Raw genomic sequence first — 26822 nt, forward strand, 5'->3', positions numbered from 1 at the left:
ATAGTGTGTCCTCATGGCATGTCCCCATGGTGTGTCCCCATAGCGTGTCCCCATAGCATGCAGTATACCCATAGCATGTCCTCATGGCGTGTCCCCGTGGCATGCGTTATACCCATGGTGTGTCCCCATAGTGTGTCCCTATAGCGTGTCCCCGCGGCGTGTCCCCTTAGTGTGTCCTCATGGTATGTCCCCATGGCATGTCCCCATGGCATGCACTATACCCATGGAGTGTCCCCATAGTGTGTCCCTATAGCGTGTCCCCATAGCGTGTCCCCATAGTGTGTCCTCATGGTATGTCCCCATGGCATGTCCCCATGGCATGCGCTATACCCATGGTGTGTCCCCATAGTGTGTCCCTATAGCGTGTCCCCGCGGTGTGTCCCCTTAGTGTGTCCTCATGGTATGTCCCCATGGCATGTCCCCATGGCATGCACTATACCCATGGAGTGTCCCCATAGTGTGTCCCTATGGCGTGTCCCCATAGCATGTCCCCATAGCGTGCACTATACCCATAGCATGTTCTCATGGCGTGTCCCCATGGCATGCGCTATACCCATGGCGTGTCCCTATACTGTGTCCCCATGGCGTGTCCCCATAGCGTGTCCCTTTAGTGTGTCCTCATAGCATGTCCCCGTGGCACGCGCTATACCCATAGCGTGTCCCCATAGCGTGTCCCCATAGCGTGTCACCATGGCACGCACTATACCCATTGTGTGTCCCTACAGTGTGTCCCCATGGTGCGTCCCCACGGTGTGTGCTATGGCCATGGCGTGTCCCCATGGCGTGTCCCCATGGCGTGTCCCCATAGCGTGTCACCATAGCATGTCCCCATGGCGTGTCCCTATAGCGTGTCCCCATGGCGTGTCCCTATAGCATGTCACCATAGCATGTCCCCATAGCGTGTCCCCATGGCACGTCCCTGTAGCGTGTCCCCATAGCGTGTCCCCATAGCGTGTCACCATAGCGTGTCCCCATAGCATGTCCCCATGGTGTGTCCCCATAGTGTGTCCTTATAGCGTGTCACCATAGCGTGTCCCCATAGCACGTCCCCATGGTGTGTTTCCATAGTGTGTCCTTATAGCGTGTCCCCACAGCGTGTCCCCATAGCACGTCCCCATGGTGTGTCCCCATAGTGTGTCCTTATAGCGTGTCACCATAGCGTGTCCCCATAGCACGTCCCCATGGTGTGTTTCCATAGTGTGTCCTTATAGCGTGTCCCCACAGCGTGTCCCCATAGCACGTCCCCATGGTGTGTCCCCATAGTGTGTCCTTATAGCGTGTCCCCATAGCGTGTCCCCATAGCATGTCCCCATGGTGTGTCCCCATAGTGTGTCCTTATAGCGTGTCCCCATAGCGTGTCCCCATGGCATGTTCCTGTGATGTCCGCTATGTCCGTAGCGTGTCCCCACAGCGCGTCCCCATAGCAGCTCACCTGTAGTGTGCCCACAGCGGGTCCCAGTAACGTGTCCCCACGGTGTGACGCGTGACCATAGCGTGTGCCCCACGCCCACGAGGCATCCCCATGGCCTGACACGTGCCCGTAGTGTGTGCCCCATGGTGTGTCCCCACGGTGCGAAGCGTGCCCGTAGCGTGCGCCCCACACCCACAAGGCATCCCCACGGCATGATGCGTGTCCATAGCGTGTGCCCCACGCCCACGAGGCATCCCCACGGCGTGACGCGTGTCCATAGCGTGTGCCCCACACCCACGACACGTCCCCACAGTGCAACGCGTGCCCGTAGCGTGTGCCCCACGCCCACGACGCGTCCCCACGGCGCAGCATATGCCCGTAGCGTGTGCCCCACGCCCACGAGGCGTCCCCACGGCGCAGCATGTGTCCACAGCGTGTGCCCCACGCCCACGACATGTCCCCACGGCGTGACGCGTGCCCATAGCGTGTGCCCCACGCCCATGACACGTCCCCACGGCGCAGCATATGCCCATAGCGTGTGCCCCACGCCCACGACGCGTCCCCACGGTGTGATGCGTGCCCGTAGCGTGTGCCCCACGCCCACGACGTCCCCGCGGCACGGCGGCAGGCGCGCAGGCAGCCGTGCCGGGCGGTCGGTCGGCCCGGTCGGCCGGTCGGTGACGCGTGCGCTTGGCGTGTCCGCAGGGCGGGCGGGCGAGGCGGCGGGGCGGCTGGCGGCGCTGCGCCTCGAGGGCCGCAAGGGCTCCGTGGTGAACGTGAACCCCGCGAACCCCCGGCCCCACAGCGACGCCCCCGAGATCCGCAAGTACAAGAAGCGCTTCAACTCCGAGATCCTCTGCGCCGCCCTCTGGGGTGAGCCGACACGCCGCGACACGCCGCGACACGCTGTGGGCAAGCGTGTTCCCACGGGGGCACGCGTCTCCGGGCGTGTTCACGCGTGTGTCCGGGCGCGTTCGGGCGCGCCGATCCGTCCCCTCCGCGCCGCTGTGCCCCTGCACTCGTGCACCCCCCCCCCCCCCCGCTACCGTCACGCGTGTCCCCGCGCTCACGTGTGCGGTCGCGTGTCCCCCACGCTCCCCCCATGACCTGTGTCGATGCATCCCGTGGCACATGGCACGTGCGTGTCCCCCTGCTCCCGTGCGCCCCGTGACGCGCGCCCGCGTGTCCCCATGCTCATGCGTGCCCTCATGGTGCGTCACGTGTCCTCACACTCCTACGCGCCCCATGACCCGGTGCCCATGTGCCCCACACATGCACACGGACTGACATGCACACACATGTCGCGTGTCTTCATGTTCCTACGCACCCCATGACCTGGTGCCCATGTGCCCCACACTGCCACACGCACTCTGTCACATGCACACGCGTGTTGCATGTCCTCACGCTCCTATGCGTCCCTCGACCCGGTGCCCATGTGCCCCCGATGCACACACACGCGTGTCATGTGTCCTCATGCTGCTATGCACCCCATGACCCGATACCCATGTGCCCCACGCTGCCCCACGCACCCTGACACACGCATGTGTGTTGCATGTCCTCGTGCTCCTATGCACCCCTCAACCTGGTGCCCATGTGCCCCATGCGCACTGATGTGCACACACGTGTGTCGTATGTTTTCATGCTGCTATGCACCCCATGACCCGATACCCATGTGCCCCACACATGCGCACACACACACACACGTGTGTCATGTGTTCTCATGCTCCTACGCACCCCATGACCCGATACCCGTGTGCCCCACGCTGCCACACGCACACACGTGTCCCCACGCCCTCCATGTGCCCACGCTCTCCGCGGTCACACCGGCGCTGCCCCGACCCACGCGTGCACAGAGGCGTGTGCGTGGCATGCGCAAGGCATGTGCGTGGCGTGTGGAGGCGTGTGCTGAGGCATGTGCGAGGCGTGTGCGTGGCGTGTGCGAGGCGTGTGGAGGCGTGTGCTGGCGTGTGCGTGGCGTGTGCGAGGCGTGTGCTGGCGTGTGCTGAGGCGTGTGCTGAGGCGTGTGCGAGGCGTGTGCTGAGGCGTGTGCTGAGGCGTGTGCTGAGGCGTGTGCTGAGGCGTGTGCGCGGCAGGCGTGAACCTGCTGGTGGGCACCGAGACGGGGCTGCTGCTGCTCGACCGCTCGGGGCAGGGCAAAGTCTACGGCCTCATCGCGCGCCGCCGCTTCCAGCAGATGGACGTGCTCGAGGGCCTCAACCTGCTCACCACCATCTCCGGTGAGGCCCCCTGCCCCACACCTGCCCCATGGCGCCCCACACCTGCCCCACAACTGCCCCACGCGGCCCCACCGTGCCCCACAACTGCCCCACGGCACCCCACCGCTGCCCCACAGCGCCCCACAACCACCCCGTGCAGCCCCACGGCACCTCACACAGCCCCACACGTCTCCACAACTGCCCCATATGGCCCCGCAGCACCCCACAACCTCCCTATGCAGCCCCACACAGCCCCACCGCCCCCACACAGTGCCCCACACTGCCCCACGGAACCATGCACAGCCCCATGGCCACCCCACAGGTTCCTATGCAGCCCCACATGGCCCTAAGCAGCCCCATGGCTGCCCCACAGGCCCCAAAGCAGCCGCACAGGCCTCTACACAGCCACCCTACAGGGCCTTAGGCAGCCCCACAGCTGTCCTGCACGGCCCCACAGCCACCCCACAGGACCCTAAGCAGCCTCACAGAACCCTACACAGCCCCACAGCTGCCCCACATGGCCCTAAGCAGCCCCACGGCCACCCTACAGGGCCCTACACAGCCCCACAGCCCCCCTACAGGCCCTTATGCAGCCCCACGGCCACCCCACAGAGCCCTAGGCAGCCCCACAGGCCCCTACGCAGCCCCCCAGCTGCCCTACGCAGCCCCCGGCCCCCCAGCCCGACCCCTTCAGCGCTCCTGGGCCGCCCCAGCCCCACATCAGCCTGCTCATTTGGGGGGGGGGGGGGCCGGGGGGCGGCCACCCCCCTGCCCCATTGATTCCGTGGGGCGCAGGGAAGCGGAACAAGCTGCGCGTCTACTACCTGTCGTGGCTGCGCAACAAGATCCTGCGCAACGACCCCGAGGTGGAGAAGAAGCAGGGCTGGACCACGGTGGGCGACATGGAGGGCTGCGTGCACTACCGCGTGGGTAAGGGGCCGCCCCACGGCGCCATGGGGTGGGGTGGGGGGGCGGCTCGGTGGGGCCGCCGTGGGGCTGAGGCGGGTCCCCCCCCCTACGGCCTCCGCAGTGAAGTACGAGCGGATCAAGTTCCTGGTGATCGCCCTGCGCAGCTCCGTGGAGGTCTACGCCTGGGCCCCCAAGCCCTACCACAAGTTCATGGCCTTTAAGGTATGTGGGGGGGACGCCGTGGGGCTGAGGGACCCCAGTGTCCCCGCCGTGGGGCTCCCCACTGTGGGGCTCCCCGCCATGGGGCTCCCCAACGTGGGGTTGCGATGCCCTTGGCGTGGAGCTCATGGGACTTCCATGGGTCATTGGGGACCTTGCTGTGGGTCTGGGGGTGTCCGTGGGTCTGGGGGTGTCTGTGGGGCCCCTGTGGGGTCCCCGAGGCCGCCGTGGGTCACCTCGGCCCCCCCCCACAGTCCTTCGGGGACCTGCCCCACCGGCCGCTGCTGGTGGAGCTGACGGTGGAAGAGGGGCAGCGGCTCAAGGTGATCTACGGCTCCGGCGCCGGCTTCCACGCCATCGACGTCGACTCGGGCAACACCTACGACGTCTACGTCCCCGTGCACGTGAGCGGGGACACGCGTGGGGCAGGGGACACGCGTGTGGGGCAGGGGGACACGCGTGTGGGGCAGGGGAGATGCTGGAGCTGCAGCTTCCACGCCATTGACTTGGACAACACCTACGTCCCCATGAGCGGGGACACGTGTGTGGGCAGGGACACGCGTGGCAGGGGACACTGGGGGGGGGGGGGGGAGACGCTCTGTCACCCACCGTCTCCCCCCAGAGCCAGGTGACATGGCACACGGGGAGGGGGGACACGGGGAGGGAGGACACGCAGGGGACACGGAGCTACCCCATGGCCCTGCAGATCCAGAGCCAGGTGACACCACACGTGCGGGACACGTGAGTGGCACATGAGGGACACGTGTGACACGGAGCCACCCTCGATGTCCCGTTCCCCCCCCCCCCCGGCCGTGTCCCCGCAGATCCAGAGCCAGGTGACGCCGCACGCCATCATCTTCCTGCCGGAGACGGCGGGGCTGGAGATGCTGCTGTGCTACGAGGACGAGGGCGTCTACGTCAACACCTACGGGCGCATCACCAAGGACGTGGTGCTGCAGTGGGGCGAGACCCCCACCTCCGTGGGTGAGCGGGGGCCGCGCAGGGGTTGGGGGGGGCAGCCCGGACGCCTGGGCCCCGCTGACGTCCCCTCCTGCTGTCCCCGCAGCGTACATCTGCTCCAACCAGATCATGGGCTGGGGCGAGAAGGCCATCGAGATCCGCTCGGTGGAGACGGGTCACCTCGACGGCGTCTTCATGCACAAGCGGGCGCAGCGGCTCAAGTTCCTCTGCGAGCGCAACGACAAGGTGGGGCCGGGGGACACGGGGTGGGGACAGCGGGGACACGGGGACAGCGGGGACATTGGGGGGGACAGTGAGGACATGGGGCACATGGGACGTGGTGACTTGGGACATGGAGATGTGGAGGACATGGACACAAGGACATGGGGGCACCCAGCTGGGGACAGCAGGGACATGGGACATGGGGGCACATGGGACGTGGGGGGCACATGAGACGGGGGGGGACACAGACACCAGGACATGGGGCACACGACATGGGGCCAGCTCAGGGGTTCAGGGACAACGGGGACATGGGACACTCGGATGTGGAGGACACGGACACGGGGCACACGAGGACTGGGGACAGCAGGGATGGGGGGGTGGGGACACGGGGCACATGGGGATGTGGTGGACACGGCATGGGGACAGCAGGGACAACAGGGATGTGGGGGGGGGTGGCAGGGGCACGGAGGGACATGGGGATGTGGGGAATATGGGGGGGGGGACAGTGGGGACCCCCCGTGTCACTGCTGACCCTGTGTCTCGTGTCCTTGCTGTCTTGTGTCCATGTCCCCGTGTCCCATGTCCCCCCGTGTCCTATGTCCCCCAATGTCCCTCCATCTCTCTCATGTCCGTGTCCCCCATTGTCCCATGTCCTTCCATGTCCCTCCATGTCCCCCCATCCCCATGTCCCGTGTTCCATGTCGCATCTCCCCCCTGTCCCCGTGCCCCCATGTCCATGTCCTGTGTCCCGTGTCCCCCCATGTCCCTTGTGTCCCCATGTCCCCTGTGTCCCATGTCCATGTCCCCATGTCCGTGTCCTGTGTCCCCCCATGTCCCCATGTCCCCGTGTCCCCCCGTGTCCCCATGTCCCCCCCATCCCCGTGTCCCCCCATGTCCCCTATGTCCCATGTCCCCCGTGTCCCCATGTCCATGTCCCATGTCCCCCCCGTCCCCGTGTCCCCCGTGTCCCCCCGTGTCCCCGCAGGTCTTCTTCGCCTCCGTGCGCTCCGGCGGCAGCAGCCAGGTTTATTTCATGACGCTCAACCGCAACTGCGTCATGAACTGGTGACGGCCACGGCCACGCCCCCGCCGGGGGGAGCCACGCCCCCTCCCCGCGGGCCACGCCCCCCGGGCCCCACCCCTCCTGCTGCTCTCCGAGGGGAGGGGCGGGAAGAAGAGCCGTTTCCGCGGTGACGGCGTTTTGACTGACAGGCTGAAGCCCCGCCCTGGCTTTGCTCATGCCCCGCCCCCCTCGCTGCTGAACCCGGGACCGCCCCCTTCCCCCCCCCCCAACAACACCCCGCTGTGGGGCAGCTCCTGCTGTGGGTCCCCCCCCCTCGCCATGGGGCAGCTCCCACCGTGGGTCCCCCCCATTGCCGTGGGGCAGCTCCTGCCATGGGGCAGGTCCCATTCTGGGTCCCCCTTGCTGTGGGGCAGCTCCCGCCATGGGTCCCCCCCCCCCCTCATCACCGTGGGGCAGCTCCTGTCATGGGGCAGGTCCCATTCTGGGTCCCCCTTGCCATGGGGCAGCTCCCACCATGGGTGTCCCCCCCCAACCCTTGCTGTGGGGCAGCTCCCGCTGTGGGTCGCCCCCCCCCCCGCTTGCCATGGGGCAGCTGCTGCTGTGGGGCAGGTCCCACAATGGGTGTCCCCCCCTCCCTTGCTGTGGGGCAGTTCCCACTCTGGGTCCCCCTTGCTGTGGGGCAGCTCCCACCATGGGTCCCCCCCCATCGCCATGGGGCAGCTGCTGCTGTGGGGCAGGTCCCGCTATGGGGCTGGGGCCCTCTGAGACCCTCCCCACCGTGGGGCAGCTCCCACCGTGGCTCCCCCCCCTCGCCATGGGGCAGCTGCTGCTGTGGGGCAGGTCCCGCTCTGGGTCCCCCCCCCCTCGCCATGGGGCAGTTCCCGCCGTGGGGCAGCTCCCGCCGTGGGTCCCGCCTCTCTGTATATTTTGCTTTAATTATTTTGTAACGAGACTCGTTAACGAAGCACTTTATGGCCCCGGGGCCGTGGGGCGCCCCACGGTGTTGGGGGCGGGGCGGGGGGAGGGAGGGGGCGGAGCCCGGAGGGGGGCGGAGCCTCGCCGTGGGGCGGAGCCCGGGGCCACCCCACCCCCACCCCCCACCGTGGCCTTGAGACTCCTGTAATAAAGCACCAAACCGGGTCTTGCCCCTCCCCCCCCTCGATCGCCTCGCCGGACGCCTGGGCCCCCTGGGGGGGGGAGGGGGGAGATTCTCCGGGGGCTCCTATAGGGCTGTGCTGGGGGGGGGGGGGATTCTCCGGGGGCTCCTATAGGGCTGTGCTGGGGGGGGGGGGGATTCTCCGGGGGCTCCTATAGGGCTGTGCTGGGGGGGGGGGGATTCTCCGGGGGCTCCTATAGGGCTGTGCTGGGGGGGGGGAATTCTCCGGGGGCTCCTATAGGGCTGTGCTGGGGGGGGGGGGGATTCTCCGGGGGCTCCTATAGGGCTGTGCTGGGGGGGGGGGGGATTCTCCGGGGGCTCCTATAGGGCTGTGCTGGGGGGGGGGGGATTCTCCGGGGGCTCCTATAGGGCTGTGCCGGGGGGGGGGGATTCTCCGGGGGCTCCTATAGGGCTGTGCGGGGGGGGGGGACACATTCTCAGGCTGGGGGGGCGCATGGGGGGGGGCACGGGGGGGCAGGGGGCGTGCGAGGGACATGGGGGGGCGTGGGGGGGGCACGAGGAGCACCCAATGCCACCATGGGGGGGGGGGACACTGGAGCCACCGCAAGGGGCACAACGGAGCCACCATGGGGGGGGGAACCGGAGCCACTGGGGGGGGGGCACAAGCCACCATGGAAAGGATGTTGGAGCCACTATGGGGGGGACATGAGAGCCACCACGATGGGGACACCGGAGCCACCATGGGAGGGATGTCGGAGCCACCGTGGCGGGGACACCAGAGCCACTACGATGGGGACACTAGGGCCACCGCAAGGTGGTCAAAAGAGCCACCACGAGGGGGGGACACGAGCCACCACAAAAGGGATGTCGGAGCCACTAAGGGGGTGACACCAGAGCCACCAGGAGAGGGGTGTTGGAGCCACTATGGGGGGGGGACACCGGAGCCGCCGGGGGGGGGTGTGGGACATGAGAGCCATCATGAGATGGTCAAAAGAGCCACCACGAGGGGGGGACACGAGCCACCACAAAAGGGATGTTGGAGTCACTACGGGGGGGGACACCGGAGCCACCATGGGAGGGATGTTGGAGCCACTATGGGGGTGGAAACCAGAGCCACCACGATGGGGACACCAGAGCCACCACGAGGTGGTCAAAAGAGCCACCACAAGGAGGGACACCAGAGCCACCAGGAGAGGGGTGTTGGAGCCACTATGGGGGGGGACACTGGTGTCACCACGATGGGGACACCAGAGCCACCAGGAGAGGGATGTTGGAGCCACTATAGGGGGGGACACTGGAGCCACCACGATGGGGACACCAGAGCCACCATGAGGAGGGACAACAGAGCCACCAGGAGAGGGGTGTTGGAGCCACTATGGGGGGGGACACTGGTGTCACCACGATGGGGACACCAGAGCCACCACGATGGGGACACTGGAGCCACCATGGGAGGGATGTTGGAGCCACTATGGGGGGGGGACATGAAAGCCACCATGGGGGGGGACGGATGGACGTGAGAGCCACCACGAGGTGGTCAAAAGAGCCACCACAAGAGCCACCAGGAGAGGGATGTTGGAGCCACTATAGGGGGGGACACTGGAGCCACCACGATGGGGACACCAGAGCCACCATGAGGAGGGACAACAGAGCCACCAGGAGAGGGGTGTTGGAGCCACTATGGGGGGGGACACCAGAGCCACCATGGGAGGGATGTTGGAGCCACTATGGGGGGGGGACACCAGAGCCACCACGAGGTGGTCAAAAGAGCCACCACGAGGGGGGGGGACACGAGCCACCACAAAAGGGATGTCAGAGCCACTATGGGGGTGACACCAGAGCCACCAGGAGAGGGGTGTTGGAGCCACTACGGGGAGGGACACTGGAGTCACCACGATGGGGACACCAGAGCCACCAGGAGAGGGATGTTGGAGCCACTATAGGGGGGACACCGGAGCCACCACGGGAAGGATTTCGGAGCCACTATGGGGGGGACACCGGAGCCACCACAGGAGGGATGTCGGAGCCACCGTTGGGGGACGGGGGGGGGGACACGAGAGCCACCACGAGGCGGTCAAAAGAGCCACCACGACGTGGGGACACCGGAGCCACCATGGAAGAGACGTTGGAGCCACCACAAAGTGGGGGGGGGGGGACCCAGGCGTCCGAGCTCAAACCCCACATCCCACCCCCGAGGGACCCAGGCGTCCGGGCCGCCGCCGCCGCCGCCGCCACCTCCTCGCGGTGACATCGCGCCCAGTGGGGGGGGTTGGGGGGTGTCACCGCGGTTGTGTCCCCCCCACCTCCCCGCGGGGCCGGCGCTAGGCGCTGAGGAAGAACTTCCTGTAGTACTTGTTCATCTGCTCGAGGAAGATGAAGGTGAGGACGGTGTGGGGGCCCAGGCGGGCGTAGTACGGCGTGAAGCCCTTCCAGAGGCTGAAGAAGCCCTCGTAGCGCACCACCTTGGCCAGCACGTCCTGCGGGGGGGGGCGCGGGGTGACCCCAAATCCGGCGACACCCCCCCCCCCCCGGATCCCCCTCCCTCCCCGCACGCGCACGCGCGGCGCCGCCGCCGCTCACCAGCCCGTTGCGATACTCCGGCTTCCCGTCGATCATGCGCATGTTCTGCACCCTGGGCGAGGAAGAGGAGGGCGGCGCCGTGACGGGGGGGCCGTGACGGGGGGGGGGCGGCGTGTCCCCCCCCCCCCCCCCGGCGTCCCCCCGGCACCCACCGGGTCTTGGCGATGTCCACGGGCATGGAGGCGGCCGTGGTCACCAGCCCGCTGATCATGCTGGCGCAGAAGTGGCAGAGGACGTCGTCGCGGAAGTAGCCTGCGCCGGGAGACGGGGGGCGGCGGGTCAGCGGCGGCCGGGCCGCGACGGAGCCGCGACGGAGCCGACGGAGCCACGACGGAGGTGACGGGGCCGCGACAGAGCCACGATGGAGCCAACAGGGCCACGATGGAGCCAATGGGGCCGCGACGGAGCCGACACGGAGCCGCCAGGGCCGCGACGCTAGAGCCACAAAGCTGCAGCCATGGCACCACCAAAGCCGCAATGCCGGAGCCGCGATGCTGCCGGAGCCGCGACGCCGCCAGAGCCGCGACGCTGCCAGACGCGATGCCACCGGAGCCGCAACGCTGCCGGAGTTGCAATGTTGCTGGACGCGACGCCACCGGAGCCACAACTCCGCTGGACACAACGCCACCGGAGCTGTGCCACTGCCAGAGCCGCGATGCCACTGGAGCCGCGACGCTGCCGGAGCCGCGATGCTGCCGGACATGATGCCGCCAGAGCCACAATGCTGCTGGAGCCGCGACACTGCCGGCTACGCTGCCACCGGAGCCGCGACTCCGCCGGATGCAACGCCACCAGAGCTGCGATGCTGCCAGAGCCGTGACGCTCCTGAACGCTGATGCTGCCGGACGCAATGCCGCCGGAGCCGCGACGCCACCAGACACGACGCCACCGGAGCCGCGACGCTGCCGGAGCCGCGATGCTGCTGGATACGACGCCACCGGAGCCGCGACTCCGCCGGACGCAACGCCACCGGAGCCGCGCCGCTGCCAGAGCCGCGCCGCTGCTGGACGCGCCGCTGCCGGACGCAACGCCGCCGGAGCCGCGCCGCCGCCGGAAGCGGGACTCACCGGAGTCGAGCAGGAACTGCTTGGACTGCGAGTAGGAGGCGAGCTGGGCGGCGTTGACCACCACCGCCCGGGCCATGGTGGGCAGGCAGCCCTGCGGCGAGAGCGTCAGCGTGACCCACGGCGCCACCCACAGCATGGCACGACCCACGGCACGACCCACGGCGCGACCCGACCCATGGCGCGACCCACGGCAGCGCAGGGACGTCCCGGGGCCCCGTGGTGCGACCCATGGCGGCATGGGGACATCCCGGGGCCCCCACATCCCCGCAGCGTGACCCACGGCAGCGTGGGGATATGTCCTGGGACCCCACGGTGCGACCCACAGCAGCACAGGGACACCCAGGGCTCCCCACGTCCCCACGGCGTGACCCACCGCAGCACAGGGACACCCAGGACCCCCATGTCCCCATGGTGCGACCCACCGCAGCACAGGGACACCCAGGACCCCCATGTCCCCACGGTGCGACCCACAGCAGCACAGGGACACCCAGGGCTCCCCACGTCCCCACGGCGTGACCCACCGCAGCACAGGGACACCCAGGACCCCCACGTCCCCATGGTGCGACCCACGGCAGTGTGGGGATGTCCCAGGACCCCCATGTCCCCACAGCGCGACCCACAGCAGCGCAGGGACACCCAGGACCCCCATGTCCCCACGGCACGACCCACAGTGGCGCGGGGACACCCAGGACCCCCCATGTCCCCACGGCGCGACCCACGGCGGTGTGGGGACACCCAGGGCCCCCCACGCCCCCACGGCGCGACCCACAGCGGTGCAGGGACACCCAGGACCCCCACGTCCCCACGGCACGACCCACCGCAGCACAGGGACGTCCCAGGACCCCCCACGTCCCCACGGCGCGACCCGCGGCGGCGCGGGGGCCGCGGCGGCGCCCTACCCGCCACAGCGTGGGCACCCCTTCCTCCCGCGTTATCCGCAGCAGGGCGTCGAAGACGTTGCGGTAGCCGCGCCGCTCGCCCGGGGGCAGCCTGGGGGGGGGACGACGGGGACACAAGAGGGGCAGGTGGCAGCGGCGGAGGAGGCCGCGGGGCCGTCACTGCCGCCCCGGGGGCCGCGCTGGCCTCACCTGCCGTCGGCCGTCATGCGGATGAGCGCCACCTCGGCCGGGGTGCCCACGAAGGCGCCGGTGGCGCCGGCCGTCATGCCGATGAGGGCTTTGGTGAGGAAGGCGGGCGGCGTGCCGTCGGCGCCCGTCAGCCGCTCGAACAGCACCGTGTAGATGCCCAGGCGCGTGGTGGTGTAGGTGGCCTGGCGCAGGAGCCCCGCCGAAAGCCTGCGTGTCCCCCCCCCCCAAAACACCGGGGACAGGGCGAGGGTGACGCTGAGCCGGCGGCCCCCGCGCTGTCCCCGTGTCCCCCCCCCTCCCCGCCACGCCGCCTACCCGGTGTAGATGCCGCGCAGGCCCTCGCGCCGCAGGATGCTGCCCACGGCGTGCAGGCTCGTCTTGTACTCGCGCGTCTTGGCGCCTTCGCCGCTCAGCTGCATGCGGTTCTTCACCAGGTCGAGGGGCTGCACGAAGACCGTGGCGCCCATGCTGCGGGCAGGCAGCAGCGGCGGCTCCAGCGGCCGGCCCGGAGCCGCTCCGGCCGCCCCCCCCTTCCCCTCCCACCACCCCGGGGGGTGTTTTTGGGGGGGGGCAGGGAGGGGAGGGGGATGGGTTTTTTTTTTCTTGGGAAGGGACCCTGCAAGGGATCCGGCCCCGCGGAGCTGCCAGGCCGCCGGCCTCGAGGCGGCTGCAGGGAAAAAGGGGTTGGGGTCTCGGGGAGAGGTACGTGGCGGGGGGGGGGAGGTTGGGGGGGGTCCTGAGGAGGTCTCTGAGGGGGGTTGGGGGGGTCCTGGAGGGATCATGGGGGTCCCCAAGGGGGCTGGGGGGTCCCTGAGGGGGCTGGGGGGGCCCTAAAGGGATCATGGGGGGCCCTGAGGGGGTTGGGGGGGCCCTAAAGGGATCGTGGGGTCCCCAAGGGGGTTGGGGGGGTCCTGGAGGGATTGTGGGGGTCCCAGAAGGGGCTGTGGGGCCCTGAGAGGACTGTGGGGGTCCCTGAGGTGGCTGGGAGGGGGGGCCGCAAGGGGGTTTGGGGGAAGGACTGAGAGATCTGTGTGGGTCTCTAAGGGGTCTGGGGGTGGTGCTGGTGGGTCTGGGGGGGGTCCCGAGGGGTCTGTGTAGGTCCCCAAAGGGGCTGGGGGGGCCCTGGGGATTCATGGGGGGCCCCAAGTGCCCTGGGGGGGGGGCTGGGGGGGCTCCCAGAGGGGCTGGGGGGGCCCTGGGGGTTCATGGGGGGGCCCCAAGTGCCCTGGGGGGGGTCTGTGGGGGCCCTGAGGGGTCTGTGCAGCTCCCCAGAGGGGCTGGGGGGGGTCCCGAGGGGTCGCGGGGGGTTCTGAGGGGTCCCGGGGGTCCGTGAGGGTCCCGGGGGGCGGCGGGGGGGGGGTCGCGGCGGGTCGCTCACCCGGCCAGGCCGCCGAAGAGGAACTTGACGGACTTGGGGGAGGTTTTGGGCTTCTCGGCCGCCGGCGACGCCGCCATCTCGGCTGGTGCCGCTACCGGGGCCGGGGCCGGTACCGAGGCCGAGGCCGAGGCCAAGACCGGGGTCGGTCCGATCCGGTGCGGCCGCCCGGCACCAAGGTGACTCCGGGGCGGGAGGGGGGAGGGGGGGGAGACGGCGGCGGCGGGGGAGGGAGGGAGGGGGGAGGAGGGAGCTGCGCGCGCAGCCGCGCCCCCCCCCCTTGGCCGCACTGCGCCTGCGCGCGGCGCCTGCGCCTGAGCGAGGCCGCGGGGGGCGGGGCCGGGAGACCGCGCATGCGCGCGCGCTCGAACACCCCCCCCCCCCAGCCGGCCGCCTATTGGCGCGCGGCGGTTTTGGCGGGAAGCGCCGCCGGTGACGTGAGGGGGGGGACGGGGGGGGAGGGGCCGGTCCTGGGGTACCGCGGAGTAACAGCCCCGAGGAGGAGGAGGAGTACCGTGGAGTAACACCCCACAGGAGGGCCAGAGTGCCACCCCCGAGGAGGAGTACCACAGAGTAACACCCCACAGGAGGGCCAGAGTGCCACCCCCGAGGAAGAGTACCACAGAGTAACACCCCACAGGAGGGTCAGAGTGCCACCCCTGAGAAGAAGTACCATGGAGTAACAGCCCCGAGGAGGAGTACCACGGAGTAACACCCCACAGGAGGGCCAGAGTGCCACCCCCAAGGAGGAGTACCGTGGAGTAACACCCCACAGGAGGGTCAGAGTGCCACCCCCGAGGAGGAGTACCACAGAGTAACACCCTTGGACGGGGGGGGGGGGCAGAGCAACACCTCCGAGGAGTACCATGGAGTAACAGTCCTGAGGAGAAGTGCCACAGCATAACGCTCTTCAGGAGTACTACAGAGCAACACCCCCAAGGAGGAGTACCACAGAGTACTGCTGCTGAGGAGGAGTACCACAGAGTACCGCCACTGAGGAGGAGTACCCCAAAGTACTGCCGCTGAAGAAGAGTAGTGCAGAGTACCACCACTGATGAGTACTGCGGAGTACTGCCACTGAGGAGTACTGTGGAGTACTGCTGCTGAGGAGTACTGCGGAGTACCGCCGCTGAGGAGTACCACCACAGAGCAGCACCCCCCGGGGGCACCACAGGGCACCACCCCAGAGCAGGAGTACCACCTCAAAGTGCACTGCAGAGTACCGCCCCTGGCCAGAAGCACCACAAAATACCACCTCTGATGAGAATAGCACCCAAGTACCACAGAGTACCACCCCGAGGAGGTGTGCCACAAAGGACCAGGAAGTACCGCCCCTGAGGAGGAGTACCACCCAAGTACCGCCCCCAAGGAGGAGTACCACCCAAGCACCACCCAAGTACCGCCCCCAAGGAGAAGTACCACCCAAGTACCGTCCAAGTACCGCCCAAGTACTGCCCCCAAGGAGAAGTACCGCCCAAGTACTGCTCAAGTACCACCCCCAAGGAGGATTACCGCCCAAGTACCACTCAAGTACCACCCCCCAAGGAGAAGTACCGCCCAAGTACTGCCCCCAGGGAGGAGTACCACCCAAGTACCACCCAAATACCACCCCCAAGGAGGAGTACCGCCCAAGTACTGCTCAAGTACCACCCCTAAGGAGAAGTACCGCCCAAGTACTGCTCAAGTACCACCCCCAGGGAGAAGTACCGCCCACGTACCGCTCAAGTACCACCCCCAGGGAGAAGTACCGCCCAAGTACTGCTCAAGTACCACCCCTAAGGAGAAGTACCGCCCAAGTACCACTCAAGTACCACCCCCAGGGAGAAGTACCGCCCAAGTACTGCTCAAGTACCACCCCTAAGGAGAAGTACCGCCCAAGTACTGCTCAAGTACCACCCCCAGGGAGAAGTACCGCCCAAGTACTGCTCAAGTACCACCCCCAGGGAGAAGTACCACCCAAGTACCGCTCAAGTACCACCCCTAAGGAGAAGTACCGCCCAAGTACTGCTCAAGTACCACCCCCAGGGAGAAGTACCGCCCCCAGGGAGGAGTACCGCCGAGTACCGTCCCGGGGAGGAGCACCCCAGCACCCCCCCCCCCACGAGGAGCACCCCCAAACGCTCGCCCTGGAGCCCAGGTACCGCCCGAGCGCCGCCCTGGGGAAGTACCGTCGGAGGTACCGGGCGGGGGGGGGGGGGGCCGGGGTCGCCCCCCGTGCGAGGGTCCCTCAGCCCTGTGATGGGGGGCGGGGGGGGGAACGAGGCCAGGCCGGACCCGGCCACCTCGTGCGCTGCCCCCCCTCCCCAACCCCAACCCCCCAGAGCGGGCCCAGGCGTCCGGGGCGGAGCACGGCTCCTCCTCCTCCTCCTCCTCCTCTTCCTCTCGCGAGAGCGCCCAGCCATGTCGCGGGGAGGAAGGGTGTAAACACAGAGACCCCCCCCCTTCCCCCTGCCCCCCTCCCCCCCAAAATAACCCCACCTGGGCACGGGGGGCACGCGGCTGCCCCATGGGCCGGCGCTGAGCCCCACACGTGTCCCCCCACCACCACCACCACCATCACCACCAGGTAAGGCTGGAGAGGGGGCGCCCGGACACCTGGGCCCCCTGGTGCGAGGTGGGGGGGGGGGCTGCCCGGACGCCTGGGCCCCTTGGCATGGTGGGGTGGAGGGGTGGGGGGAGGAAAGGGGAGGAGGGGGGCAGATTTTGCCTGGTGCTTATCGGGGGTGAGGTGGGGTGCGTCCCCCGCGGCCGGCGCGCCGTGACACGCCGCGTCACGCCAAGCCGGGTCACGCCAAGCCGGGTCACGCCAAGCCGGGTCGCACGTGTGTCCTTCTCCCCCCCGACCCCGATCCCGATCCCGACCCGGACGCCTGGGTCCCCCCGTTATCAGGGCACGAGCCCAGGCGTCCGGGACGGACCTGACCCGCATCCCCCCGTCCCCGTCCCCACCCGCCGTCTTTCCAGGTCGTCGCCGTCTCCGCCATGCGGCCGGGCCCCGTCGCCCTCGTGACGGCCGCCGCCGCGCTGCTGCTGCTGCCCGCCGGGGCCTACATCCAGGCGGTGAGCGGGGGCGTTTCGGGGGGGGATTCGGGGGGATTCGGGGGCCGTTTCGGGGCGCTCGCTGACGCCGCTGCCCTCTCCCGCCAGGTGCTGGACCGCAACGCCACCATGGAGTTCTCGGACCTGCCGGCGCTCTTCGGCGCGCCGCTGCCTCGCGAAGGCCTCCTGGTAGGTTGGTCGCTCCCGGACGCCTGGGTCCCCCCCGGGGTGGGGGGCGGGGGCCGAGCCCCGGACGCCTGGGTCCCCTCCGGCGGGTCCCGACGCGTCTCGTTGCCACCGCAGGGCTTCGTGGTGGAGGCTCGGCCCAGCAACGCCTGCCGGCCCATCGCGGCGCCGCCGCCCGGCGCCAACGGCAGCGTCTTCATCGCCCTCGTGCGCCGCTACGACTGCGACTTCGACGTCAAGGTGGGGACGGGGACGGGGCGGGACGTGGCGGAGGGGCCCAGGCGTCCCCCGCTGACCCACCGCCGCTCCCTCCCTCCCGCGCGCAGGTGCTGCACGCGCAGCAGGCCGGCTTCGGCGCCGCCGTGGTGCACAACGTGGACTCGGAGAAGCTGCTCAACATGGTGTGGAACGACGGTGAGCGGCAGCCGGGGCCGGGCCGGGCCACGCGGCGGCTCCCACGGACGCGGCTTCCGCTCGCCTGGTGGCCACGGATCCGTCACGGCTCCGTGGTGGCCCCGTTGTGGCCCTGTCATGGCTCCACAACAGCTCCATTGTGGCTCCACCGTGGCCATCGTGGCCTCGTCATGGCTGCGGTGGCCTGTCACGGCTCCTTCATGGCTCCATCATGGCCATCGTGGCCGTTGCGTCTCCGTCATGGCCTTTGTGGCCCTGTCGCGGCTCCGTTGTGGCCATCATGGCCCGTCGTGGCTCATCGTGGCCATCATGGCCCCGTCGTGGCTCATCGTGGCCATCATGGCCCCGTCGTGGCTCTGTCATGGTCTTCGCGGCCTCGTCATGGCTGTCGCGGTTCAGTTATGGCCCCCTTGTGACTGTCGTGGCCCCATGGTGGCCGTCACGGCCCTGTCGTGGCTGTCGTGGTGGCTGTTGTGGCCGTCATGGCACCATGGTGGCCATCGTGGCCCTGTGGTGGCCGTCATGCCCCCGTGGTGGCCATTGGGGCTGTTGTGGCCCCGTGGCGGCCGTTGTGGCACCGTCATGGCCCCATGGTGGCCCCGTGGTGGCCGTCGTGGCCCCGCGGCGGCCGTGGCTGAGGCGGCTCTCGTTGCAGAGCGGCTGCGGGAGCAGATCGCCATCCCGGCCGTGTTCGTGGGGCAGCGCGCCGCCGCCTTCCTGCGCGACACCTTCAGCTACGCCCGCGGGTAGGGCCCCCCCCCCCCCCCGGACGCCTGGGCCCCCCGGACGCCTGGGCCCCCCCCCGCTCCACCCCGGATGCCGGGGCCCCCCGGGTGGGCGCCCAGCAGCCGCTGTCCCCGCAGGGCCCACGTCGTCCTCGTCCCCGAGTACGTCTTCCCCCTGGGCTACTACCTGGTGCCCTTCACCGGCATCGTGGGCGTCATCGTGGCCGTCATGTGCACCGTCCTGGTGAGCCGGACGCCTGGGCCCCTCCCGGGCCGCGCGGGGACGCCTGGGCCCCACCACACTGCGTGGGGACACCTGGGCCCCTCCCGAGCCCCACGGGGACGCCTGGGCCCTGCTGCACCGCGCGGGGACGCCTGGGCCCCTCCCGAGCCACATGGGGACGCCTGGGCCCCACTGTGCCGCGCGGGGACGCCTGGGCCCCTCCTGAGCCCCACGGGGACGCCTGGGCCCCACTGTGCCGCGTGGGGACACCTGGGCCCCACTGCGCCACACGGGGACGCCTGGGCCCTGCTGCACCGCGCGGGGACGCCTGGGCCCCTCCCGAGCCACACAGGGACGCCTGGGCCCCCTACGTGGGTTGGGGAAGGGGGGCAAGGACATCCAGGTCCCCTCACTCCATGACTTTGTGGCCCCGGACGCCTGGGCCCCCCCGCCCCGGCTCGGGTGGAGGCGGCCCCGGACACCTGGGCCCCCATCGCCCCCGCAGGTCGTGCGCTGCCTCCAGCACCGCAAGCGGCTCCGGCGGAACCGGCTCTCGCAGGAGCAGCTCAGCAAGATCCCGGTGCACCGGTACCGGAAAGGTACCGCCGGGGGGGGGGGGAAGGGGGGGCCTCGTTAATCCCCGCGGCCTCGTTAACCCCTGTGGCCTCATTAACCCCTGTGGCCTTGTCCCCGCCATGGCCTCGTTCGCATCCTTCCCCTCCGCCCGCCCCGCTGCGGCCTAGCGCTCAGCGCAGCCGCCCGGACGCCTGGGCCCTCGCCACGGGGCGTGTCCGGGAACCGCGGGGGGGGAAGAGGGGGGGGGAACCCCTCCCCCGCGCGTGGGACCCAGGCGTCCGGGCGGGTGCGGCGGGTGAGTCAGCGCCGGGCGGGGGGGGGGGGGAAGGAAGCGCCGTCGCCGCCGTCGCTGCCCTTATAAGGCCTTGGCGGGCGCCGGCCCTGAACCCCCCCCACCCCCGCCCCGGCACCCGCTTCCGCCCCGCGTGCACCCCTCCCCCGCTGCGCCTGGACACCTGGGCCCGCACCCCGGCTCACCCCGGGGGGGACCGCCCGGACGCCTGGGCCCACGTCGGCCTCCTGGGTCCGTGGGGTTGGGGGACTTGGGCTCACCCCGGACTCCTGGGCCCATTGGGGCAGGGGGACCCCGGACACCTGGGCCCATTGGGGCAGGGGGGACCCGGACGCCTGGGCCCGCATCCCAGCACAGGGCAGGGTGGGGTGGCAACAGGACCAGGCCGCGAGAAGGGCGGCGAAGGGGGAGCCCTGAGCCTCGTCCCGGACTCCTGGGCCCATGGAGGGCGGGGGAGGGCCGGACGCCTGGGTCCTCACCCCGACGCGGGGGTCACGGCGAGGCCAGGCCACGGGAAGGGTGACGGAGTGGGAGCCCTGGGCCCGTCCCAGACGCCTGGGTCCACGGGATTGGTGGGGGGGGGGGGAACGGCCCGGACTCCTGGGCCCCCTCGCAGAGGGCCCCGGACTCCTGGGCCCACGGGTGACGCGGCTCCGCAGGGGACGAGTACGAGGTCTGCGCCATCTGCCTGGACGAGTACGAGGAGGGCGACCGGCTGCGGGTGCTGCCCTGCGCCCACGGTGAGCGCCGGGTGGGGGGGGCGGTGGGGACGCCTGGGCCCCTCCCGGACGCCTGGGCCCCCCTGACCACCCCCCCCCCCCTTGCAGCCTTCCACAGCCGCTGCGTGGACCCCTGGCTGACGCGCACCCGCCGCACCTGCCCCGTGTGCAAGCAGCGGGTGCTGCCGGGCGCCGAGGAGGAGGAGGAGGAAGCGGCGGCGGCACCCGAGGGCGACGCAGGGACCCCGGGCGCCGCCTCCGAGCGCACCCCGCTGCTGCCCCCCGCCCCCGTCTGACCCGGACGCCGGGGCCCTTCCCGCCCCCCAATAAAGGCTCGCGGCCAACCCAGCTCCGGCTCTTCTTCGGTGTCCCAGGACGCCCCGCGGCACCCGTGGGTGCCCGGTGCCCCATAGCGAGCGCCCGAGTGGGGCTCCAGGACCCCCCGAACCAGCTCCTGGCACCCTCGACACAGCTCCGGCACCCGGAGGGGCTCCAGCACCCTCAGACCTGGCACCTAACCCAGCTCCGGGACCCCCTGGACCCGGCTCCAGCTCCCTCCTTGCCCCCACCAGCACCCAAAGGGGCTCCGGGATCCTCCCGCCCGGCTCCAGCACCCACCACGGCACCCGAAGCGTCTCCGGGATCCCCCGACCTGGTGCCCACGTGGGTCTCCAGCACCTTCAATCCGGCTCCGGCACCCAAAGGAGCTCCGGGATCCTCCCACCTGGCTCTGGCACCCGAAGGGGCTCCAGCACCCGCCATCCACCTCCCTCCAGCACCTAAAGGTGCTCCAGAACCCCCCAAAATTTGGTGCCCGAGTTGGTCTCCAGCACCCAAAGGGGCTCCAGGACCTTTCCCCCCAAACCAGCTCCAGCCCCTTGGATCAGGCTCCATCACCCCAACACCCTCCAGCACCCAAAGGAGCTCTGGGACCCCCCAAATCCAGTGCCCAAGTTGGTCTCCAGCACCTTCAACCCATCTCTGGCACCCAAAGGAGCTCCAGGATCCCCCAACCCAGCTCCAGCCCCCAAAGGGGCTCCAGCACCCACCATCCACCTCCCCCAGGACCTAAAGGTGCTCCAGGACCCCCCAAATCTGGTGCCTGTGTTGGTCTCCAGCACCTTCGACCCATCTCCAGCACCCAAAGGGGCTCCAGGATCCCCCAACCCAGCTCCAGCACCCAAAGGGGCTGCAGGACCCCCCAAACCTGGTGCCTGACTTGGTCTCCAGCACCTTCGACCCAGCTCCAGCACCCAAAGGGGCTCCAGGATCCCCCAACCCAGCTCCGGCACCCAAAGGTGCTCCAAGACCTCCCAAACCTGGCACCCGAGCTGGTCTCCAGCACCTTCAACCCCTCTCTGGCACCCAAAGGAGCTCTGGGCTCCCCCCACCCAGCTCCAGCCCCCAAAGGGGCTCTGGGAGCCCCCCAAACCCAGCACCCGGGTCGGTCTCCAAAGGGGCTCCGTGACCCCAGCACCCAAGGGTGCCCCACCCCCACCTGTCGCCATCCCTCCTATCACCCTCCCGTGACAGTGGCTCCAGCGGGGCCGGACTTTGCCCCGGGCGGACCCGGGCGCCCTCCCCTCCCCCCCCGTGGGGCGGCGCGGGGCCCAGGCGTCCGGGCGCAGCAGGCAGGAAGGCAGCAGGCAGGCAGCGGGCGGGTGGGGGTGCGGGTGCGGCGGCCTTTATTGGTCAGTACTGGGAGCGCCGCAGGTGGGCCGCCATCTCGTAGCACTTCTTGTTCACGCAGCCGCCGTGGACGCCCTCCTTGCCCATCACCAGCACAATCGCTGCGGGGGGGGGGGGGGCGCGGGGGGGGGGGGTCAGGGGGCCCCGGCGTCCGGGCAATCCCTGCTGACCCCCCCCCGAGGGGGCCCAGGTGTCCGGGGAACCCCCCAACAAGGGGGCCCAGGCGTCCGGGTGACCCCGCTGACTCCCCACCCGAGGGGGCCCAGGTGTCTGGGCGACCCCTGCCAACCCCCCCCCTCCCACACACCCCCCCTAAGGGGGCCCAGGCGTCCGGGCACCCTCCCCAGACATCTGGGGAGTCCCCCCCCTCACGTTCCCCCCCCAGGCAGGGGGCCCAGGCATCCGGGCTGCCCTCCCCGTGAGGGGGCCCAGGCGTCCGGGTGCAGCTGCTCCGGGAGGGCAACAGCTGCCCCTTCCCGCAACAGCTGGGTTTGGGTGGGGGGGGGGGCACAGAGGGGACCCAGGCGTCCGGGGACAGAGCAACGCGGGGGGAGGGGGGGGGGATGGGAAAGGGACCCAGGCGCCCGGGAGGAAGCAGAGAGGGGGCCCAGGCGTCCGGGGCAGGCGCGGGGGGGGTCGCACTCACTCTTGTTGGTGATGGTGGCAGTGACGGTGAAGGTGGGCGCGCCGGCGGCGCTCTGGGTGCGCAGGGGGGACGCGCAGGGGGGACGCGCGGGGCACAGGGGGGACGGGGGGGTCCGGGGGGGCGCGGGGGGGTCCGGGGGGGGTCGCACTCACTCTTGTTGGTGATGGTGGCGGTGACGTTGAAGGTGGGCGCGCCGGCGGCGCTCTTGGTGCGCAGGTCCATGCTGTGCTCGCCCTCCACGAGCAGCGAGTCGCGGATGACGGAGCACTTCTGCCCGCCCAGCGTCAGCCCGTTCACCAGCAGGCTGCTCCGGTCCTTCCCCACCAGCGCGTTCACCTCCGCCGCCTGCCCCCCCCCCGCCGGGACACCGTCAGGCGCCGCGGGCCCAGGCGTCCGGGCGGCGGGGGGGGCAGGAATGTCCTAGCACCCCCCCCTAGGGGCCCAGGCGTCCGGGGCAGCACCGTGAACCCACCCTGTCACCCCCCCAGGGACCCAGGCGTCCGGGGCAGCACCGTGACCCTGCCCTGATGCTCCACCAGGGACCCAGGCGTCCGGGGCAGCACCGTGACCCTGCCCTGATGCTCCACCAGGGGCCCAGGCGTCCGGGCGGGGGGGGGGGCCCAGGCGTCCGGGGCAGCACCGTGAACCCACCCTGACACCCCCCCAGGGACCCAGGCGTCCGGGGCAGCACCATGACCCTGCCCTGATGCTCCACCAGGGGCCCAGGCGTCCGGGCGGGGGGGGCCCAGGCGTCCGGGGCAGCACCGGGAGCCCAGCTTAACACCCCACTCGGGGCCCAGGCGTCCGGGCAGAACCCACCCCACCCTGACACCCCCCCCCCCAGGGGCCCAGGCGTCCGGGCCCTGCTCCACGGGGGGGGGCCCAGACATCCAGGAGCTGCCTCAGCCGGAGGGGCCCAGGCGTCCGGGGCATCCCCTGCCGCGAGGGCCCAGGCGTCCGGGAGCCACCCGACACCCCGCCGGGGACCCAGGTGTCCGGGACGCCCGAGAGCCCGGCACCGGCTCCTCATGGGGCCCAGGCGTCCGGGACCCCCCCCCTCAGCCCTCCACGAGGGGCCCAGGCGTCCGGGACCCCCCCCCTCAGCCCCCTGCGAGGGGCCCAGGCGTCCGGGACCCCCCCCCCAGCCCTCCGCGAGGGGCCCAGGCGTCCGGGACCCCCCCCAACAGCCCTCCACGAGGGGCCCAGGCGTCCGGGCGCCCCCACCCCTCCCCCACAGGAAGCCCCGGCCGCCCCTCCCCCGCCGGGGGGAAGTTGCCACATTCCGCGCATTTTTTTGATTTTGGGGGGGGGGGGGAAGGAGGAGGAAGAGGAGGGGGGTGAAACCGGCGACCCCCCAGCCCGGGCAGGGCTTTCGAAGGGCCCAGGCGTCCGGGCCCCCCCCTCCCTCCCTCCCTCCCCCGCCCTGCAGCCACGTGCTCGCCCCAGCCCGGACGCCTGGGCTCCTTCCTTAAAGCGGGGTTTATTGAGGGGGGGAGGGGGGGTAAAGCGCACCCGGACGCCTGGGCTCCTTCCTCGAGCGGGGTGGGGGGGGGCCGTGGAGCTGCCCGGACGCCTGGGCCCCCCCCCCGCGTGCCCGGGACGCCTGGGTCCCCTCCCCGGCGGCGGGGGAGGCCGGGCCACGCTGGCACCGGCCGGGCCGCTCCCGGACACATTTTTCTCCCTTTTTTGTCCCGATTGGGACCGGGGGGGGGGGAGGGAAGGGGGGGGATGGGCAGGATCCGGCCCCCCCCCAACGAGTCACTTCCTGCGGGGGGGGGGGGGAGGGAAGGGAAGGGGCCGGGCGCGACCCCCGCCCCGGGGGGGCCCCGGTGTCCCCGGGAGGGTCCCCGGTCCCCGAGGGGGTGTTGGGGGGGGCAGGACGCCTGGGTCCCCGCAGAGCTGGGGGAGTCGGGACGCTCTTGCCCCCAAAAAGGGGGGGGGAATCGCCCCAAACTATGGGGGAGCCGCCCCCAAACCGCGAGGGAATCGCGCCCCAAAACCGTGAGGGAACCGCACTTCCCCCCCACCCCGGGCTCCCGGCATCTCCCCCCCCTCCTCCTCATCCCCGTTACCGCCGTTTCCTCCCCGTTACCGCCGTTTCCTCCCCCCTCCGGCGGCGTTTCCCGCCCCTCAGCGACCGTTTCTTCTCCCCCCCCCACTCCTCAGCGAGCGTTTCCCGCCCCTCAGAGACCGTTTCTTCTCCCCCCTCCTCAGGCAGCGTTTCCCGCCCCTCAGGCACCGTTTCCCCCCCCAACGCTGGGCAGCGCCCGCCGTTTCCCGCCCCTCCGCGCGCGCTTCCTTCCCCTCACCCAGCGCTTCCTCCCCCCCCCACAACCCCTCCGCCAGCGTTTCCCGCCCTCCGCCAGCGTTTCCCCCCTCACAACTACCTCAGCGAGCGTTTCCCGCCCTCCCGCCACCGTCGCATCCCCCCCCACCCCACACACACACACACCCCACACCCACCACACCCGCCGCCGCCGCCCGCGGTGCCCACCGTGATGTTGGCGAAGGTCTTGCCGGGGGTGGCGGCCCACACGGCGGGCGTGTCCTTGTAGCCGACGATGGCGGCGTCCTGGCAGGTCCCGTCCGCCATGAGGCTCTCCACGTAGGGCGCCCACCCGCTCATGGCGGCGGCGGCGGCGGCGCGAGCCGGGCGGGGCGGGGCCGGGCCGGCGCGGCGGGAGGGAGGAGGAAGGGGGGGGGAAGAGGAAGTGGGCGGAGCCGGCGGCGGCGGCGCGTGCGCAGAGCGGGCGGCGGGCGCGAGACGGGGCCCCGCGGCGGGGCCGCGCGCCGCCTTTCATAGCGGGGCCGCCGGGGGCGGGGCCGCGCCTCGGGGGCGGGGCCTGACGGGGGACACGCCCATCCCCTCTCCCGCCCTTCCCCCCCCGCTTGGCTCCGCCCCTCCCTCGCGCTCTCCCTCGCTCACGCTTGCCGCCGCGAAGCCACGCCCCCCTCGCCGCCAGGCCACGCCCACGCCGCCAGGCCACGCCCCTCTCCGCCAGGTCACGCCCCCTCGGCCCGAACCGGCCCCGAGCGACCGCGGCGGCGGCAGCGGCGGCTCCTGCCCGGGATGCTGCGACCCCCCCCCCCGCCCCCAACCAAGGGGGGGGCAGCGAGGGCGTTGCGGCCTCCCCCCCCCCCGCGTGCATTGCACCCCCCCCCCCCCGGCCATTGCACACCCTCCCCTGGCATTGCACCCCCCCCCCCCGGGCGTTGCACACACACCCGGGGAATTGCACTCACCCCTCCCCCCCCCCGGAAGTGCAGGCACCCCCGTGCATGGCACCACCCCCCCCCCGGGCATCGCATCCTCGTGCATTGCTGCCCCCCCCCACCCAGGTATTGCACACGCACCCTGTGCATTGCATCTTCATGCATTGCATTGCGTGCACACATACCCCCCGCCCCGGGCCTTGCAAGCACCCCTGGGCCTTGCAGCCGTGTGCATTGCACCTCCCCCCCCCCCGGGCATTGCACACACATCCCCCCCCCCCGGGAACTGCACCCCTCAGGCATTGCACACACCCCCAGGCATTGCATCCTCATGCATTGCACCCCTTCCGCCCCGGGCATCACGTCCGCGGGCACTGCACTGCCCCAGGCATCACGCACACCCCCCTGGCATTGCATCCATGTGCATTGCACCCCCCCCCCCGGCATTGCACCCCCCTGGGCATTGCGCACACCCTCAGGCATTGCACACACTCCCCTATACATTCTATGCACGTGCATTGCACCCCCCCCCCCCACCGTGGGCATTGCATCCACCTGCAGAGCATCCCCCCGCCCAGGTATTTCATCCTGTGCTCGCTGCACCCCTGTGTGCATTGCACACACCCCCCCAGGCCTTGCATCCATGCTCGTTGCACCCCTGCATGCATTGCACACACCCTCAGGCCTTGCATCCGTGCACGTTGCACCCCAACGTGCATTGCAAACACCCCCAGGCCTTGCATCCGTGCTCGTTGCACCCCTGCATGCATTGCACACACCCTCAGGCCTTGCATCCGTGCACATTGCACCCCAACGTGCATTGCACGCACACCCAGGCCTTGCATCCGTGCTCGTTGCACCCCAACGTGCATTGCACGCACACCCAGGCCTTGCATCTGTGCTCGTTGCACCCCA

The 26822-nt window shown here is 70.6% G+C and overlaps 5 protein-coding genes across 6 annotated transcripts in view; 3 read left to right on the forward strand and 2 right to left on the reverse strand.

The window, feature by feature from the left end:
• MINK1 (misshapen like kinase 1) overlaps positions 1 to 8192 on the forward strand; it is a 31358-nt gene extending 23166 nt beyond the window's left edge. The window contains 8 exon segments of the mRNA XM_067315053.1: positions 2117 to 2284; positions 3505 to 3648; positions 4423 to 4557; positions 4658 to 4758; positions 5010 to 5159; positions 5580 to 5739; positions 5822 to 5961; positions 6923 to 8192. Of these exon segments, the coding sequence (XP_067171154.1) occupies positions 2117 to 2284; positions 3505 to 3648; positions 4423 to 4557; positions 4658 to 4758; positions 5010 to 5159; positions 5580 to 5739; positions 5822 to 5961; positions 6923 to 7006 (1082 nt within the window). The 3' untranslated portion in view covers positions 7007 to 8192.
• Positions 8193 to 8602: 410 nt separating this feature from the next.
• SLC25A11 (solute carrier family 25 member 11) lies at positions 8603 to 14397 on the reverse strand. The gene is made up of 8 exons (XM_067315048.1): positions 14189 to 14397; positions 13126 to 13278; positions 12811 to 13017; positions 12622 to 12712; positions 11723 to 11813; positions 10808 to 10907; positions 10656 to 10707; positions 8603 to 10552 (listed from the first exon to the last, which is right to left on the reverse strand). Exons 1-8 carry the CDS (start codon positions 14263 to 14265, stop codon positions 10397 to 10399), a joined length of 927 nt encoding a protein of 308 aa, XP_067171149.1. The 5' UTR covers positions 14266 to 14397; the 3' UTR covers positions 8603 to 10396.
• A 654-nt stretch (positions 14398 to 15051) lies between these two features.
• Positions 15052 to 17107, forward strand: LOC136995199 (adhesive plaque matrix protein-like). The gene is made up of 3 exons (XM_067315013.1): positions 15052 to 15056; positions 15456 to 16186; positions 17076 to 17107. The coding sequence occupies exons 1-3, from the start codon at positions 15052 to 15054 to the stop codon at positions 17105 to 17107; spliced, it is 768 nt and encodes a 255-aa protein (XP_067171114.1).
• On the forward strand, positions 16244 to 20703 carry LOC136995223 (E3 ubiquitin-protein ligase RNF167-like). Of its 2 annotated transcripts, none has more exons than XM_067315047.1 (10): positions 16244 to 16322; positions 17150 to 17245; positions 17333 to 17413; positions 17528 to 17650; positions 17737 to 17824; positions 18480 to 18570; positions 18688 to 18793; positions 19278 to 19371; positions 20300 to 20380; positions 20468 to 20703. In XM_067315047.1, exons 2-10 carry the CDS (start codon positions 17168 to 17170, stop codon positions 20653 to 20655), a joined length of 930 nt encoding a protein of 309 aa, XP_067171148.1. In that variant the 5' UTR covers positions 16244 to 16322; positions 17150 to 17167; the 3' UTR covers positions 20656 to 20703. The 2 variants fall into 2 exon arrangements, with proteins under 2 accessions (XP_067171148.1, XP_067171147.1); XM_067315046.1 differs by lacking the exon at positions 16244 to 16322 and adding an exon at positions 16638 to 16751.
• A 1318-nt stretch (positions 20704 to 22021) lies between these two features.
• Positions 22022 to 25464, reverse strand: PFN1 (profilin 1). The gene is made up of 3 exons (XM_067315052.1): positions 25189 to 25464; positions 22847 to 23039; positions 22022 to 22149 (listed from the first exon to the last, which is right to left on the reverse strand). Exons 1-3 carry the CDS (start codon positions 25318 to 25320, stop codon positions 22052 to 22054), a joined length of 423 nt encoding a protein of 140 aa, XP_067171153.1. The 5' UTR covers positions 25321 to 25464; the 3' UTR covers positions 22022 to 22051.
• Positions 25465 to 26822: the final 1358 nt, after the last annotated feature.

Source organism: Apteryx mantelli, chromosome 40, assembly GCF_036417845.1.
Source record: "Apteryx mantelli isolate bAptMan1 chromosome 40, bAptMan1.hap1, whole genome shotgun sequence".
NCBI classification, from domain to species: Eukaryota; Metazoa; Chordata; class Aves; order Apterygiformes; family Apterygidae; genus Apteryx; species Apteryx mantelli.